The sequence below is a fragment of the Eptatretus burgeri genome, chromosome 1, assembly GCF_056783735.1.
Source record: "Eptatretus burgeri isolate ZD-2024b chromosome 1, Ebu_testis_v1, whole genome shotgun sequence".
NCBI lineage: Eukaryota > Metazoa > Chordata > Myxini > Myxiniformes > Myxinidae > Eptatretus > Eptatretus burgeri.
In genome coordinates, this window is record NC_140961.1 from 92,479,734 (window position 1) to 92,493,385 (window position 13,652).

The following is a 13,652-nucleotide window of genomic DNA, read 5'->3' on the forward strand; positions in this document are numbered from 1 at the left end:
AGCACAATATAGGCTAAAGTGATTGCAATTATTCTAATTTCTAACATGAGAAAGTGACATTGTCTCTGCGCATTAGGCTTTGTTTTATTCACCATTCAAGTATTGAGGGAGCAGACACGATCCAAGTAATATACGCGATATCAAATGCTCATGTAACATGTGGTAAAGTTTCAATTTTCTCCGTTGAATGGTTTTTGAGGTACACTCAATATGCACGATATCAACTGGTCATGTAACATGTGGTAAAGTTTCAATTTCCTCCATTGAATGGTTTTCGATGTGAGGTCTTAACTCGAGAACTGCCACTTTATTAACTGCTGGCAGTAATGTCTGGATACGATGACATCCTACTTTAATGCAACCCTGCGTTTGTTGAAGACCTGACCCATTACGTCCTCTTTGTTCAATTTAATTCAGAAAGGGATCAAAAAAATTGAAATTCAAATCAATGGGAAAACCAAGTAAAATAGGTCCTGCATTGCAGTCATCAGAAGGAACACAAACAAGCAAAAAGCAAAGATGAAGTCATCAGCAGGAACCTGGATCGGATTCAGGTTTCAACGGCTGCTCTCCCCCCCCCCCCCCAAACCCATCCAGGCACAACCAAGTGAGCCTTTTTCAAAAAAAAAAAACAAAAAAAAACCCAGATTAAAAAATTTCAATCATTCTGGCTGACAGACAATTCATCAGATCAGGTTAAAATTTAAAACATATATATATATATATATATATATATATATATATATATATATATATATATATATATATATATATATATATACCCCATTACAACTCGATCATAATTTTGAGGATTCATGTCGATTGATGCAGCAGTTCAAGAGAAATCATTTTTTAAAGATTATCATTCAATCCAATACAGCGACTAGACGATGTGACCTACTAATTAATCGGAAAACGTTGGTATCCCCAAGGCTTGAGGAATATGTGAGTGAAGTTTCCCCTCAATTTGTCAAGCCATTCTGGAGAGGTAGATTTTTAAAGGTTTTTTTTCTTCAAAAAATCATTGTAGCCAGACCATGCGACCTATGACATGAAGATTTAGTCGCCTTATTCTCCAAGGCTAGTTGATCATGTGTGCCAAGTTTTGGATCAATCCGGTAAGCTGTTGTGGAGATGTAGATTTTAAAATGGTTTTTTTTATTTTCAATTCAAAATGGCTGCCAAACCAAGTGGCTGCCTCTAATTGGAACATTTGCAGCACCGAGTCAGGTTGAGTTCACTTGGAATGGAAAGGATGGTGTGAATAGGATGGAAGGACTCACACACTCGTTTGGAGCTCAATTCAAGTTCATACCAAATTGGAGTGATGCCCAGCAAAGTATCGCTTTACCTTAAGAGACATTCAGATGTCTCTTAAGTGACCTTGTTGTGGATTCTACATTATCACTTGAATCTTTCCCCATACTTGTGCTCACCAGAAGTGTTCTTATTTTACTCATGGGCATCCCACATCCTCTGTGAGGAGTTTGTCTCTGAGGCTTCTGACGTTTTATATTATTAACTTTTTTGCGAGTTATTTAGTTTTCTCAATATAGCTGGCCATTTGCTTCACATCGTTTATCCCTAGTGAAGAGGTTTTTACAATGAACTTGAAGAGGAATTTTCACAAGTGAAGGTTTATTCCAACTATTCTTCAATCCACATAATAAATGGTGAGTAGAAGTTGTATTGTTACGTGAAAAGGGGTGGGGTATCCATAGCTCGACTGTGGTCAGAGCAACATGGACCGTGTGTTTTGAGTAGGTTAGATTGCCAAGTAACAGGGACCTGTTAGGCGAGGTTGTATGCAATAGGTCACCATGGGAGCAGTGAGCGTTTACCTTTATGATAATCAGGGTAAGATTGTGGAGCGTATATCTTGCTGTTTGAAAGGCGAGGCCTTGTGGAGGTTTTGTGAAAATGGCACGAAGAAAGCACTTTCCCACCATGACGAACTGTCGACATGTGCATGTATGCCATGGTCGCGAGATACGCTGCAGAAGCCCGGAAGGGGTAGAAGACTTTTCTTTTGAGGGTCATGCTCGTGAAGTGTGATGGCATGAGTAAGGAGCCGCCCACACAAGTGGGCATCCAATGACCGTAGACACGACTTGGAGAGGTGATCCCAAATGCCGGTAGGATCGAATTGGTACAGAAGATACAAAGGGAGTGTGATTGTAGCTGCGTAAGAGAGGAGATGCACCCATCCTGACCTCTGAGGATGTTTGGTTATGAATCTGCACCATACTGCATCTCTTAAATCACTCCTCAAAGACATGGCTCATCTCTCTCATCACTCCTCGCTTACATCCCTCAACCCTTTCATCACTTCTCACTTGCATCACTCCTTGCCTTCATGACCTGAGTTGCTCCAGTCTCTTTGCCATCGTGGGACCACAACTAACTCGTGCTTACACAAGCCATCCCCTGCCCCTTGGTGTGAATTTTTGTATTCCTTTCGGCGCCACTAAGGGGTTAGGAATATCACATTAGTGAGCCTCTGACATGACTATTTAAAATCTTTGCAAATTTCTGTAGTTCTTAGAAAATTTCTGGGTGAGGGTGGCAGCAGTGAGGGAGGAGAAAAAATCATTTGGGGGAGAGGAAATTCCTCTCTGTGTTACCACACACATCAAGAGCGTCAGTGATATGTCATCATCAAAAACCTGGTATGAATCAACAACTATCCACATTCACTATTTACAAATTTCCCTTTCATGGGGTCTCTTACCAGTTTTGGTATAGTATATATATTTTTTTCAGTAAACAGACTAATATTTTAAATTACATTTATAAAAAGAGAAACAAAAAATTGTCATTGCAGGTGCCAGATTCTCTGTGCAGCAATCCATGTCCTCCAGGATCACGCAAGATATCGCAGATTGGGCAGCCCTTCTGCTGTTTTGAGTGCATTCCCTGTGGTATTGGAATGTACTCTAACACTACGAGTATGTAGATTCCTCAAAACTTCTATATGCACCACCATCTTCTTCCTTCCCTGTGGCTTTTTCCACGACATAATTATTGTTTGACAACATTAACACACTTAAGGTGATGCTGAGACAACATAAATGAAATGTAGAGTGATATCTTTGATGGCAGGTTTAAAAAAAAATGTTGAATCAAATGCTTCATTCAGCAATGTTTATGAAGATCACCTCAGAACACTTTTGTACACAAAAGTGAAGCTCATGGAAGAGCTAGAACAGAGCAGAACAAAAGAAAACAGAAAACACATTAAAAAGTAGGGAAATATACCCAAAAGCAGAGTGGAGGAACACAAATGAAGGACAGTTGGAGGAAGAATGGGATTGGGGAAGATGAGATCAAATGGAGGGTGGGTCAATGTGGATGAGAAAGTGGGGTAATGTACTCATCCCAGCTTACACATGATAAGAAGGGGGCTAAAAGAAGAGGAAGGGAAAACCAGTGATGAAATGGCAAATAGAAAAGAAAAATAGGACCACCTGTCCTGAAGCTCACCTGGATCAGGAGAAACAGTCACTCAAACCCCCTGCTGACCCCCTTAGACCCAGAATTTTCTTAATGCCATGAACAAACTTTGATACATCACGAGTGATGAAGGTTGTGGTCAAGTTTCATTGAATTTGTGTGTGTGTAGTTCATATAAGACAGCAAATACCTGTTTTAGTGGGTAAAAAAGAACCCTATCCCCTTGTAGACACCCTTAATGAGCACAGATTTTGATGCAGTCAATAAAGCTTCATTAGATATCAGATATGAAGCTTGTGGCCAAATTTCATCAACATCGTGTGTTAGTTCAAGTGAAAATGACTGAAATGTTTACGAAATGACTAACTGACTCACGAACTCACTCACCTATGGATGCTGCTCCATTGCAGAGGCTCACCTGACTTAAGACCAGGTGAGCTTAAAAATGAAAAGGTGGTTGCAGGGAGAGGAGAGAAAACATTCATATGCCGATACAAAGGAGCTTTTATTCTAGTTCTCGAGTGTTTTCATAACTACCAAGTTTGATAAAGACACTAGAATAAATCGCTGAAGTATAATTCGGAAGATCATGAAAATGCCAAACTTCACTTCTTCTTTTTCGCTTTTTTTTCACCAGCCAAGCCCAATAAAGACTGAAGCGATTACAATGTATAACTCAAGGAAGTGATATTGTCTCTGAGCATTAGACTTTGTAAGTTCTGAGGGGATGTCCATCGTCCAAGTAATATGCACTCGATGAAATGCTCCTGTAACATGTGGTAAAGTTTCAATTTCCTCCATTGAATGGTTTCCGATGTACACTGTTACCAAAATGCAGACACATATGTACATTGGCGACCGATTGCTTAACCCCACTTTTTGCTCCAGCACGTGGGGTAATTTCCTCACCGCAGTATTAAGTGTACCAGGTGTGAGAATATGGACATGATGACTGCAGATGAGATGGGATAATCCTATCCATGAAAGAGCAAGCTTTTGCATAATAATTCACAGAAGGCATCCATATCCAGGGTGCCATGGATGCAAGACCAATCTTGATGTGACAAGGCAACTTGCAGTCATGACAAGTCTGCTGGTGTGAAGCTCCAAATGCTTTGGAGCTGAGTCAGCTTCTTGAAATTAATCAGGGAGATGTGGACTCTCATAAAAACATAAACAGATGACCAAATGGAGTAGTGGGGGACAAAGAGAGTTCTGGCGAAATTTTATCATTGCCAGATTCAGAAGGGAAGATTTGGCATTGGCAGCAATTATCAGAATGTTCACAGATTGGGCCAGGCAAATGGAGTCACAAAAGTCTTTTGCTGCAGTGCTGTAATTGGTTGAATTGAAAACAACTGCCAGGTGTAATTGCAGAGTGACAGTTGAAGTAGTCACATGTGAAGAAGGGAGAGTTGGTAAGGGTATTGGCAGGGAGAGAGAGAGAGACAGAGAGAGAGAGGGGAGAGAGGGAGAGAGACAAAGAGAGACACAGAGAGAAAGAGAGAGAGAGAGAGAGAGAGAGAGAGAGAGAGAGAGAGAGAGAGAGAGAGAGAGAGAGAGAGAGAGAGAGAGAGAGAGAGAGAGAGAGAGAGAGAGAGAGAGAGAGAGAGAGAGAGAGAGAGAGAGAGAGAGAGAGAGAGAGAGAGAGAGAGAGAGAGAGAGAGAGAGAGAGAGAGAGAGAGAGAGAGAGAGAGAGAGAGAGAGAGAGAGAGAGAGAGAGAGAGAGAGAGAGAGAGAGAGAGAGAGAGAGAGAGAGAGAGAGAGAGAGAGAGAGAGAGAGAGAGAGAGAGAGAGAGAGAGAGAGAGAGAGAGAGAGAGAGAGAGAGAGAGAGAGAGAGAGAGAGAGAGAGAGAGAGAGAGAGAGAGAGAGAGAGAGAGAGAGAGAGAGAGAGAGAGAGAGAGAGAGAGTAATTAAATGCAGTTATCACTGTGAGGAACAAAGTGCAGCAAATCGACAAACAAGAGGTGGTAGTGGATGTGAAAGTGCAGGCAAAGGTACTCCTTGTGGTTTGGATGGGAGAGAGTTATACATGGAGTGTAATAAATGGAGAACTTTGTGTGAACTGCAACTCCACCAATGGGATTAGGTTCAGTTGTGTCAAAGCAGAAACAAAACAGTTCGGGAGAGAAGTATAACATTCATGGACATCTGGCAGGAGGACGTGTTTTGTTTCTGCACATGATCACATGTTTAGCAACAGTGGCCTGGATTGACACACTTTTGTCAGATTGAAGTGGAGCAGAAGCCTCGGATTTTGGAGGTACATATAGTTAGTGACAGTGGAGGAGATGAAGTTGGCAATGTGGAGGAATATGTAGAGGGGGTGTGTGAAACAAGATGAAGTGGGGAATGTGGAAATTGGCCAGGGGAACATGAATACGGGGTGTGGGAACGTGGAGAGGGGTGGGGGGATAAACATAGAGAGGGATGAAACTTGGGCCATAGGCAAGATGATGTGGAGATTAATTTTGGCAGGGGGTGAGGTTGGGGGACATAGAGAAGGGCACATGAGGGGGGCAAGATCAGGCTGGCAGGACACAAAATGGGGGAAAACAGAATAAGTATTGGGGGTGGGGGGTTGTGGAACATGAATCAGGGTGGGTGAATTGTTATCTGGAGTGAGGGTGACTTTTGGATATTGTGACCTCTGTAAACCCTGCAGAAATTCTTCATCCTTTTGCACGTTTATCTTCCTGCTTTTTGAAAAAAACAGGGGAATATTGTAATCACGTCCATCTGTCTGTCCATCTGTCACGCTATCTCCTAAATGGTTGTATCTCCTCCTAAATGTGCAAGAGCAATACCATTTTTGGCCCCAACCCTGAAGTGAATACAAAATTGACACCGGCTTGAAATCCTCCTTGCCAGGGTTTAAGGGCCCTGACCCATCGTCCTCCATTCTCCCCCCCCCTCTCCTCCACACTCCAATTCATTTCAGGTGGCCAACCCAGGTCAGTAGTCTGTGGTTGCAGGTGGACGGACTCCCCTGAGAGGGCCATGCCTCATACAGTGCACCATGGAGAAATTCTGGGGGAGGGTAGTGGAACCCGTGTCTTTGGGGTACCCCTTCCTAGGACATAGTGGTAGTGCCGCATGTCCTACAAGAGGGACCTGTCCCCATGAGCCCAGCCACACCATGGACCAATCACTGCAAGCAGTCGACCGGTCCATGGGAGGTGGGCCACTTCTCGATTCAACCGCGACTCTCCGTGAGTCGCGGTTGACTTTGGCCTTCCTGACGTATACACGAACACCATGGGTATGTCAAAGGCATGCCTGCCCCTATTTTGGCGTCAAAATGTCAACTGACAAAAAATGCAATTCCCTGCACATGCAATCAACATTTGAGAACGCATGAAATTTGCAACGATTTCTTGGATTTTTCCCCTGGTTCATGCCTCGGGGGTAGAGACTTAGAGTCACATGGATCAAAACAAAAAAAAGCAAACTCAAAACTTGATACTGGGTCATTTTTGGTGAACTTTTTGCCATCCTTCAACTTTGCTTTTGGTGGGAAGTGTGGGGATTTGTGATGAAGTGCCATCGACTTTGCTCCAGTTTGAACTTTTATTTTGAATAACTTTGCCCACTATAAATTTACTTGAAGAGACTTGTTTCCTGCATGGATCTTTGTAACAAAATTCCATCATGAATAATTGTGTTATACCATGTCAAAACCATGGTCATGATCATATTCAATTGAATTGCTGTATGGCATTTGGAATGTCTCGTTTAGATTCACAAGATTGTCATGCTTGCCCCGTCTTATTCTGGCCCACAAAGCAAGGAGATGCATGCTTTCCGATGCCTGAACAATTCTTGTCTTTTTCTGACCCTCTGGCTCTCACATTGTTGGTTTTTAATCTATTTGGGATTACCTTGAGTTTTGTAATAGGTATTGTGATGTTCCATCACCGAGCCTTGTTTATGGTGGATCAAAACACAAATTTCCAGATATCTTTGCTCATGCTGTTATTCTTCTTGGGCTGCTTTGGTAGTATTTTCATTTTTATGGGACGACCAACTGATTTGGTGTGCAAGATCCGTTACCCCATTGCTTTTACTTTCCTTGCACTCTCTATTTCCTGTGACCTAAGCAGTATTATCAACATAGTCGTCAATTATTCAGGTAAGTGTTCCTGAAATATATGGTAAGACATATACAGCAAAAAATTGGTTGAGTTCTTTCTGGGGTTCATTTTTGCAAAAAAAAATTCAATTCAATTTCCTTATTTTTTTTTGTTGGCAATCTCATCTCAAGGAAGAAAGAGGTGACAAAGCAAATATTCACTGACAGAAGGAAAATGGGACATCATGGGGAATAAATGTTTGAAAACAAACAGCAGGACAAGTGAAAAATTAAAGCCTGCAAGTAGAGGAGGAGGAAGTAAGTGTTCCTGAGAGTAAAAAATGAAGGGTCGAGATAAAGGATGACCTGATTTGGTTGTGTACTGCCAACATGAAGAACATGAGGGATGCGTTGGTTTTAATAGATTGAGGAAGGAGATTACACAAGCTTAAAGAGAACACTAAAGGATTGACGATGAGCATTGAGCCTGACCTTTTGCAGTTGCATAAGAAGGGAGTTGTTGAAAGAAGGTGTGTATTCTGGAGGGGCTAGAGAGGGATGACGGAATATAACAGAAGACAGAGCAAAAATGTAGAAGATGCAGCATAAAGAACAGAGGCTTCCAATATGTCTACATTGATAGAGCAACAGGCACTGCCATTCAGCTTCTTTGTGTGAAATGCAAAAGTTCTTTATCTGGTGTCCAGGATTATATAGTGTCCAGGAGAGACAGGTGTGCAGCAGGAATCACTGTCACTTCCAGAAAGAATAATCCTTTGAACCTCATAGAGAAAGGCCTTATATTCTTAAATAGATCTATCTTGTCTATCTCACTTTCTGTTGACAATGCGTTCGACAGGTTCTACCTCCATACCCATGTCTTGCTTAATTTTGCCCCTGGTAAACCTGTCCCTTTCTAACTGAAACGAAAGCTTTCCCCTTTTCCTTTCTTCCTTCTCAAAATTACCTCAAATTAATAAAATTAAATGTCATTAATCATCATTCACTCTGAACTAATTATGAAATATGTCTCGAACTTTCATTCCTCTTTTCCATTATTTTTCTTCTTCCCTTCTCACTCGACCAATTTACACCTTTTAAAACGGGATTTTAAAATGTTCAATCTTCCACATACTTGCTTCCAAAAACTTTTCTCCCATTTTATTGCCCCCTTCTCTCCTTCGCTGGATGACTCTTAAACCCATGCCTCAGCCACCATCATCAAGGTCGTGCTGTCTTTCCTCCACAACCCGTGCCTCATCCACCACCATGTTCATGTTACGCTGTCTTTCTCCATGCCTTTATCATCATTGTCATCCCAATGGTGATGTCTGTCTTTGTCTCCTTTCTCAGTTGTTTCCTGTTTTCCTTCATCTTTTACTCATAGCTTAGTCTAATAGGACCTGAGAATCAGTCTCATAGTCCGATGCTGTACTCTCTATTTTCATTATTCTTACCCATCCGCTACACATTAAATTTTCTGATGTTAAACTGCATCTGACACTTTATGTCAAACTGCATTTTGCCCAATCACTGAAAGTATTTAGACTTTCCTCAATCTGAACACCCCCTCTCTGATATCTATCTACCTTGCCTCCAAGTTTTGTGTCATCTGCAAATTTGCAAAGCTGACCCTTAACACCAATGCCCAAATCATTGATGTAAATTATGAATAATATGGTGTCGGTCCCGATCTCTGATGTACCCCACTACTTACATCCTCCCAGGCAGACATCCGCCCACCCACAGCTACCCGTTGCTTCTTATGAGTAATTCAGATTTCAATCTACATCACTTCTCTCCCAGATACTCCACAGGCCCTCACTTTAACGAACAGCCTTATATATTGTGCCTTATTAAAGGCCTTCTGAAAATAAAGGTACAGTACATGGTATGACTTCTATTACACTTCGCTTACCCACCCAATCGACAGCTGCTTCATACAACTCAAATAAAGTTGACAACTTGAGCTTCTGAGCTTAAAGAGGTATAAATTAGTGTTTAAAGGGTCTTAAAAGGTCTTAAAAGCACTAAATGGGTCAAAGGAGTCTTAAAAGGTCGAAGGTTTCAGGTGAAAGGTTCGACAGCAGTTTTATGGGTCAGATGGGGTCCAAACGTTTGTGAGGTTGAAAGGGTCTCAAGAGTATATTCCAAAAGTAATCAGGGTCAAAGGATCTAAGATTTAAAGGGTCCAATATTCATTTAAAGGGTCTAAGAGGTCTAAAGGGTAATATGGTCTAAAGTGATTGAAAGTGTCAAAAAAGTCTTAAAAGGTCTAAAGGAGTCTGAAGAGTCGAAGGTTAAAAGGGTCCACAGGTGTAAGTGTCCATAGGGTAAAACCAGTGGTTCCCAAACTTTTTTGTCCATGACCCAAAATTTGAAATCACATTTGCCTCGCAACCCAAATGATACTGGTACCAAGTGTATCTATGATAAAAATTGTCAGAGAAAATGCTTTTGACATGAAACCCCCCCTCAAAAACTGAGATTTTTAGGGGGGGGGTTTCAAGTTTGGGTCACGACCCTGGGTTTGGGAACCCCTGGTTTAAACAATCGAAGGGATCCAAAAGTCTGAAAGGTACATTCCAAAGGTAGTGAAGCTCTCAAGCGTCTAAAACGTTCCAAATTATATAGATGTCCAATGAGTCTTAAAAGGTCGAACGAGTTTCAAGGTTCAAGGGAATGTTTAAAGGTTGGGAAGCTGAAAGAAGAATGTTGAGATGAATCAGTGATATCTTGAATCTTATAATTCATAATTATGCTTATGATGTTATAATGTGAACTAAAGTGCACAATGTGCATGCTATTTCATTGTGCAAACACTTCAGGGCCACTCATTGAAAAACGTTTGCAAAGCACATTAAGCCCATTAAAAGGCTGGATTGTCATTTTCTTCAACATTGCTGTTCAACTCATGTACAGCATTACTTGGGTTGTTTTTGGTGGTCAACGAGTCATTTTTGAAACAAGTGTTCAACAAGGCTCGATCATCTTAGAATGCCAGGGATTAACAAATGCCTGGATCTACTTTGCTTTTGTCTATTTGCTGATTCTCATACTTGTTTGTCTTTTCCTTGCTATCAAAGCTGCCAAACTGTCTTCAGTTAACATCGACGTCAAATACATAACTTATGGTATTATGGCCTGTCTCTTAGTCAGCTTAGCATTTCTACCAGCTTATACCAGTACTAGAGGCAAGTTTACTATCATCGCTGAGATATTCGCAGTCTCTGCTATAGCATACAGCCATTTGGGCTGCATTTTTTTGCCGAAGTGTTACACTATTCTTTTCACAACATAATGTATTGTATTTCGCTTTTGTGAAGATTAAATATATAAATGAATAATTTGTATAAAAATTGATTTTCTATATATCCTGCACCACTTCTGAAAAATCTGCAAGTATATGTAATTTTTGCCATGGGGATGCATTATTAGAATTTTTTTCAGTGACATGGAATGTAAATAAATGCTTTCATTTGACACGTAATCAATCCTACATTGTTTTTCTTGCCAAAAATAATGTCGTGTTGGCAGGCCATGCTATCGCTGACTCACCATGCCAAAACAATTGCAGCTCTGCGAATGGCCTAATTCAAATGGGATCACGACGAGCAGTTGATGTGTTTTCGCCAGGTCTCCCGGTCGGAAATGCCAATCCATCAGTCTCTTAAAGTGAACGTTGGCAATTTTGCCTCCCCACAGGGATTTATCAAAAACTGGAATGGTTTTATGCCAACAAAATGATGACAATGGCAGGTCACTACACGTCGTGTTCTTATGGAATAGCAGCTTTATTGAAAGAGGGTCAGGACAACAAATACAGAAAATCCCGAGAAGTGAGAGAGCTGGAAACCAATGCAGACAGATAAATAAACAGAATTAATGCACAACTGGTGCAAGAAAAATAACTAAGAAGATGAAGGACTTTTGGTGCCATGAGCACCCAATCATTCAGGCAGAATGTGGGGCCAGAGGTGATATTTTCAATGGATAACAATACCGGGTATCAAACTGCTTCACTGCAAACGAGTCCGTAGTCCACAACACACAGTAGTGAGCAGCACGATCATGTGAGCAGCAAGCACCTGCCCACAGCTGCTTCACCCAACAGAAAGGCACAGCATCCATTGGGGTGAAGAGAGCAGAGAACAGAGCGGCAAGAGCTTGTAGGGAGGGACAGCGAACAGCAAACTGCATGCTGGTTGGAGGAAAGAGAAGAAGAAGCCCAAAATACCTTGAAGGACCGCCAGACACAAGAGAGCAAACAACACATGTGCCAACTCTTTCATACCCTCCCCTGTGACCATGACTCTGAACGTCCTTGCTCATGGTAAGGCACTGACCAGTGAAGAGGTACATCACTGCCTTTGTGAAAACACCCCACTGATGTGTCATCACCAGCACCGCCTGTACAAATCACGAGATGCCTTGGAGTTCACTAATGGCAGTGCACTCTTGGGAGTCCTTGGACAGTAATCGGCTGCACCGGATACATATTACATAGAGCTCAGAGTGTGAGGGGGGTTTTCATTCCAAACATGGACTGATGACACATCCAAAAGTTCACTCTTTTCCTCACCTTGCCAGGTGACTCACCTGGTGAACAGGAAGGACAAAAATAAACAACACTTTTCGACCTTCTACTTAACTAAACTGAGACCCTGCCACAGAATAGATAAGAAGAGCGCAACTTCACTCAAACATGTTCCTGATTACAGGAAAATGTTCAAAATGACACAAACACGTGGACCATGCCAACTTAAAATCTACCTCGCACATACCCCTTCAACATAACAACATGTTCGTTGAAATAAAGCTTCCAATATTCAAAGCAGATTTGTGACACATTTTGTTACAAAGAATGAATTCTCATTATGTACAGAGCTAAATGACCTCCATATGTGATGAACACAGCTCACAGTTTTGCCATTATTTTGGGAGGAGAATTGATTCTGACAAAACACATTGTTCTTTGTGCTGAAACATGATTTCTTGAAGTTAAACAATGAATATATATATATCTTCTTCTTCTTCTTCTTTCGGCTGCTCCCGTTAGGGGTCGCCACAGCGGATCATCCGTATGATCCGCATAGTGATTTGGCACATGTTTTACGCCGGATGCCCTTCCTGACGCAACCCTGGTCGCCTCTTACGACACAGGGATATGGTACACCTATTTTTTAACCGGGGTATACACCGGCCCAGTATACTGGTACTCATTTCGCCGACCTTGGAAGGATGACAGGCTGAGTCAACCCCCTGGTGTATTAATTCAGTGGCTCAACGGGGCTTGAACCCAGGACCTCTTGGATCCCAAGCCGCTGCCCTAACCACTGCGCCAACACCAGGAATATATATATATATACATATATATATATATATACATATATATATATATATATCTGGCATCTGCTTGGAGGATGGTCAGAGGGAGTCTCTCTCTCTCTCTCTCTCTCTCTCTCTCTCTCTCTCTCTCTCTCTCTCTCTCTCTCTCTCTCTCTCTCTCTCTCTCTCTCTCTCTCTCTCTCTCTCTCTCTCTCTCTCTCTCTCTCTCTCTCTCTCTCTCTCTCTCTCTCTCTCTCTCTCTCTCTCTCTCTCTCTCTCTCTCTCTCTCTCTCTCTCTCTCTCTCTCTCTCTCTCTCTCTCTCTCTCTCTCTCTCTCTCTCTCTCTCTCTCTCTCTCTCTCTCTCTCTCTCTCTCTCTCTCTCTCTCTCTCTCTCTCTCTCTCTCTCTCTCTCTCTCTCTCTCTCTCTCTCTCTCTCTCTCTCTCTCTCTCTCTCTCTCTCTCTCTCTCTCTCTCTCTCTCTCTCTCTCTCTCTCTCTCTCTCTCTCTCTCTCTCTCTCTCTCTCTCTCTCTCTCTCTCTCTCTCTCTCTCTCTCTCTCTCTCTCTCTCTCTCTCTCTCTCTCTCTCTCTCTCTCTCTCTCTCTCTCTCTCTCTCTCTCTCTCTCTCTCTCTCTCTCTCTCTCTCTCTCTCTCTCTCTCTCTCTCTCTCTCTCTCTCTCTCTCTCTCTCTCTCTCTCTCTCTCTCTCTCTCTCACACCACCCCTTTCTCCGTGGTTTGTCTTTTCGAGAGAGAGAGAGAGAGAGAGAGAGAGAGAGAGAGAGAGAGAGAGAGAGAGAG

At 42.1% G+C, this 13,652-nt stretch overlaps 1 protein-coding gene across 1 annotated transcript; it reads left to right on the forward strand.

The window, feature by feature from the left end:
- The first annotated feature begins 2,038 nt into the window (after positions 1-2,038).
- LOC147034961 (extracellular calcium-sensing receptor-like) lies at positions 2,039-10,995 on the forward strand. Its single transcript, XM_085860570.1, has 3 exons — positions 2,039-2,083; positions 2,825-2,948; positions 7,194-10,995. The coding sequence occupies exons 1-3, from the start codon at positions 2,039-2,041 to the stop codon at positions 7,598-7,600; spliced, it is 576 nt and encodes a 191-aa protein (XP_085716696.1). The 3' UTR covers positions 7,601-10,995.
- The last annotated feature ends 2,657 nt before the right edge of the window (positions 10,996-13,652 follow it).

Coding starts and splice junctions, on each gene's coding strand:
- LOC147034961 (XM_085860570.1), top strand. CDS start 2,039: ATGCTCGTGAAGTGTGATGGCATGAGTAAGGAGCCGCCCACACAA. Junction 2,084..2,824: donor GTAAGGAGCCGCCCACACAA/GTGGGCATCCAA, acceptor TTGTCATTGCAG/GTGCCAGATTCTCTGTGCAG. Junction 2,949..7,193: donor AATGTACTCTAACACTACGA/GTATGTAGATTC, acceptor TGTCTCGTTTAG/ATTCACAAGATTGTCATGCT.